Genomic DNA, 3,093 nt, shown 5'->3' on the forward strand with positions numbered 1-3,093 from the left:
CATTCCCCAATTTCAGATGTTCCAGTTAAGGGACCCACTATTTTTACAGATGCAAATAAAAATACTGCTGGATATTGGACCCCGGAAAGTTCCAAGGTTCCCCCCACTCATTTTCTTCTGTACAGCCCGCTGAATTGTGGGCTATCTATTTAGTTTTGCAAGATTTCCCCCAACTTCCTATTAACATTGTTTCAGATTCTTGATATGCTATTCTATCTTGCCTACAGCTTCCCCATGTCTCCCTTCCACTGACCCTTAAAACAGCTATTGATAAATTGTTTTACCATGTACAACAATTGCTCTTGCAGTGTTCAGAGTTAATTTTCTTTACTCACATCCGTGCATATTCTGCCCTTTCTGGACCCTTATCATTCGGAAATGCTACAATTGATGCCTTACTTTATCCTATAGAAGCAGCAAAACAAGAACATCTCTTACAGCATACCAACTCCAAAGGGTTACAAAAATCTCATGCTATTATTTGAAAACAATCTCAAAATATTGTTCTTTCTTGTTCCATATGTGCACCCTTTACTTTACCATTAACCCCACCAGGTGTCAACATGAGAGGACAACAAGCAAATCATGTATGGCAAATGGATGTAATTTACATTTCTTCTTTCAGACAACAAAAATGTGTACATCATATTATAGATACTTGCACACATTTTCAATGGGCCACTGCATTACATTCTGAAAAAGCTGACGCTGTTATTATTCATTTGTTATCTTGTTTTGCTGTTATGGGATTACCAATTGAATTGAAAACTGATAATGCACCTGCCTACCAATCCACAAAATTAGCTCACTTTTTATCTCAATACCATATAACTCATACTTTTGGTATTCCTTATAATAGTCAAGGGCAACCTATCATTGAAAGAGCTAATCGTACCTTGTGTGATTATCTTGAAAAAATAAAAAAGGGGAGCAAGAGAGATTTATGAAACCTAAAGACATTCTGAATAAAACCTTACTTACCCTAAATTTTTTGAATGTTTGGAGCAAGGGAAATCTCTCAGCAGCAGAGTTGCATTTTCAAGGGAAAGAAGAGGATAAGAAGATCTTGAATACACCTATTTGGTATAAAGATAAAGAGAAAGGTTGGATACCAGCATCATTAATATATTTGGGACGAGGGTATGCTTTCATTTCTGTGGATAATTACAGGTTTTGGACCCCAGCAAGATTGATCAAAATCAACAATGGCTGATCCCTTTGTTCAAAAATTCGAAGAGCTTACTATGCAGAGAAGCTTTACTTTCCGTACAAGGGAAGCAACACCTCCTACATGGGGTCAAATGAAGAGGTTGACCCAGGAAGCAGAGAAGACGTTAATGAAGGTGGGGCAACCTCTGAATCCTACCAATCTTTTGCTTGCCATGATAGCAGTGGTGACATGTCAGGTAATCGGTGTATCAGCAAGTAATCATACATATTGGGCATATGTACCTAATCCCCCCTTAGTAAGAGCAGTTTCCTCGGGGGAACCAGAAGTGCAAGTATGTACTAATGAGACTACCTTCTTCCCCCCGCCAGCTTTTGGGGGAATCGAACAACTATCTCATCATAAACAACAATATAATATTAGTAATTTGACCATTGCAGTGGAAGGTATTCCTTTGTGCATAGGAGGACACCCCTTTTGTCTGTCCACCAAGGAACATTCTCATCATTCTTATAATACATGGGGGGTAAAATATAATAATTACCATTTTGCTACTTTTACTGTGCTTGTTTCCACCAGCGGATTTAACACCTCGACAGAACAGATAGACATTCATAATGGAAAACACATGTCACTATGTCCTGTTAACTTTTTTGCTCCTTCTCTAGAATCTTTGGAGTGGGAACATTGCCGAGGTCATCGACCCTTTGAAGTCATGAATTATTCTGGGACCATCCTTGTAGATTGGAGTCCAGATCATGGGCAATTCTTAGAAAAATGGTCAAATAAATCTCTCAGGTGGCATCGTGCAACTAGCACTTTGATGGGTAATGGTAATGAAACAGTTAAATGGCAGCAATTTGCACTTGTCCCTCCTCAATTACAATTGCAACAATACCCACACATTCAAGGAGATATTTGGAAACTATGGGCGGTTTCTGGTAATCTCACTATCTGGTCAGGAAACTATACTTTGGACAGTGGTGACTCTTCAGGTCCATTCCATGTTAATTTACATGTTAATAAATCTTATTCCGCAATGGCATGTGTAAAATATGCTTTTGCATTGTTATATGGGAATTGGACCTGGAATGATACTGTGGGGTCTGTGTCATGTGACTATTGTAATCTAACTCAATGTGTAAATCAGTCTTGGTGGGAAGAATTTGAAAGACGAGCCTATAACTCCAATTTCTCGTTAGTAATTGTTAAGGCTCGGACAGAAGTATGGTTACCTATAAATCTGACTCCGCCGTGGTCAGATTCTTTTGCTGTTTCTCATCTAGTAACCGCTGTACAGACTTTGCTACACCAATCTCGATGTATGCTTGGTGTGGTCATTGCTTCAATTCTAGCACTTGTGTCAGTAACTGCAACAGCAGTGGTAGCAGGTCTTGCATTACACCAAGGAATTCAAACAGCTGATTTTATTTGGGACTGGCATAAAGACTCTCATTTGTTATGGCAACAACAGTGATATTTGGATGCACAACTTGCTACCGACGTGCTCAATCTTCAACACACCATTTCCTGGCTTGGAGACCAATTGGCTGTTTTATCTACATGAAGTGTGTTGAAATGTGATTGGAATTCTTCTCAGTTTTGTATAAGACCTGTACCATTTAACATGAGTGAAGGATGGGATAAAGTAAAATGATCCTTGACTGGGCATCAAAATCTCACTACGGAGATTATGGACTTGGAACGACAAATTTTGTCTACTTTTAGCAGGACTTTACCTGACATTAGAGGGTCTGATTTGCTGAAAAGTCTTCAAGAGGGAATGAATAACTTAAATTCATTAGGGCATGTATCCTCACTAATTGAGACTACCTTTGGGAACACTGTGTTTATATTACTTTTATGTTGTGTTGCTTTTCTAGTCTTCTGGCTGTGGTGGAAAGGGAAACAACTAAAGCATGAAG

General features: G+C 38.9%; 1 protein-coding gene across 1 annotated transcript; it reads left to right on the forward strand.

The window, feature by feature from the left end:
• Window positions 1-1,205: 1,205 nt before the first annotated feature.
• On the forward strand, window positions 1,206-2,645 carry LOC138071744 (endogenous retrovirus group K member 19 Env polyprotein-like). The gene has a single exon (XM_068963186.1). It carries the CDS (start codon window positions 1,206-1,208, stop codon window positions 2,643-2,645), a length of 1,440 nt encoding a protein of 479 aa, XP_068819287.1.
• Window positions 2,646-3,093: the final 448 nt, after the last annotated feature.

Source organism: Capricornis sumatraensis, chromosome X (assembly GCF_032405125.1).
Source record: "Capricornis sumatraensis isolate serow.1 chromosome X, serow.2, whole genome shotgun sequence".
Classification (NCBI taxonomy): Eukaryota; Metazoa; Chordata; class Mammalia; order Artiodactyla; family Bovidae; genus Capricornis; species Capricornis sumatraensis.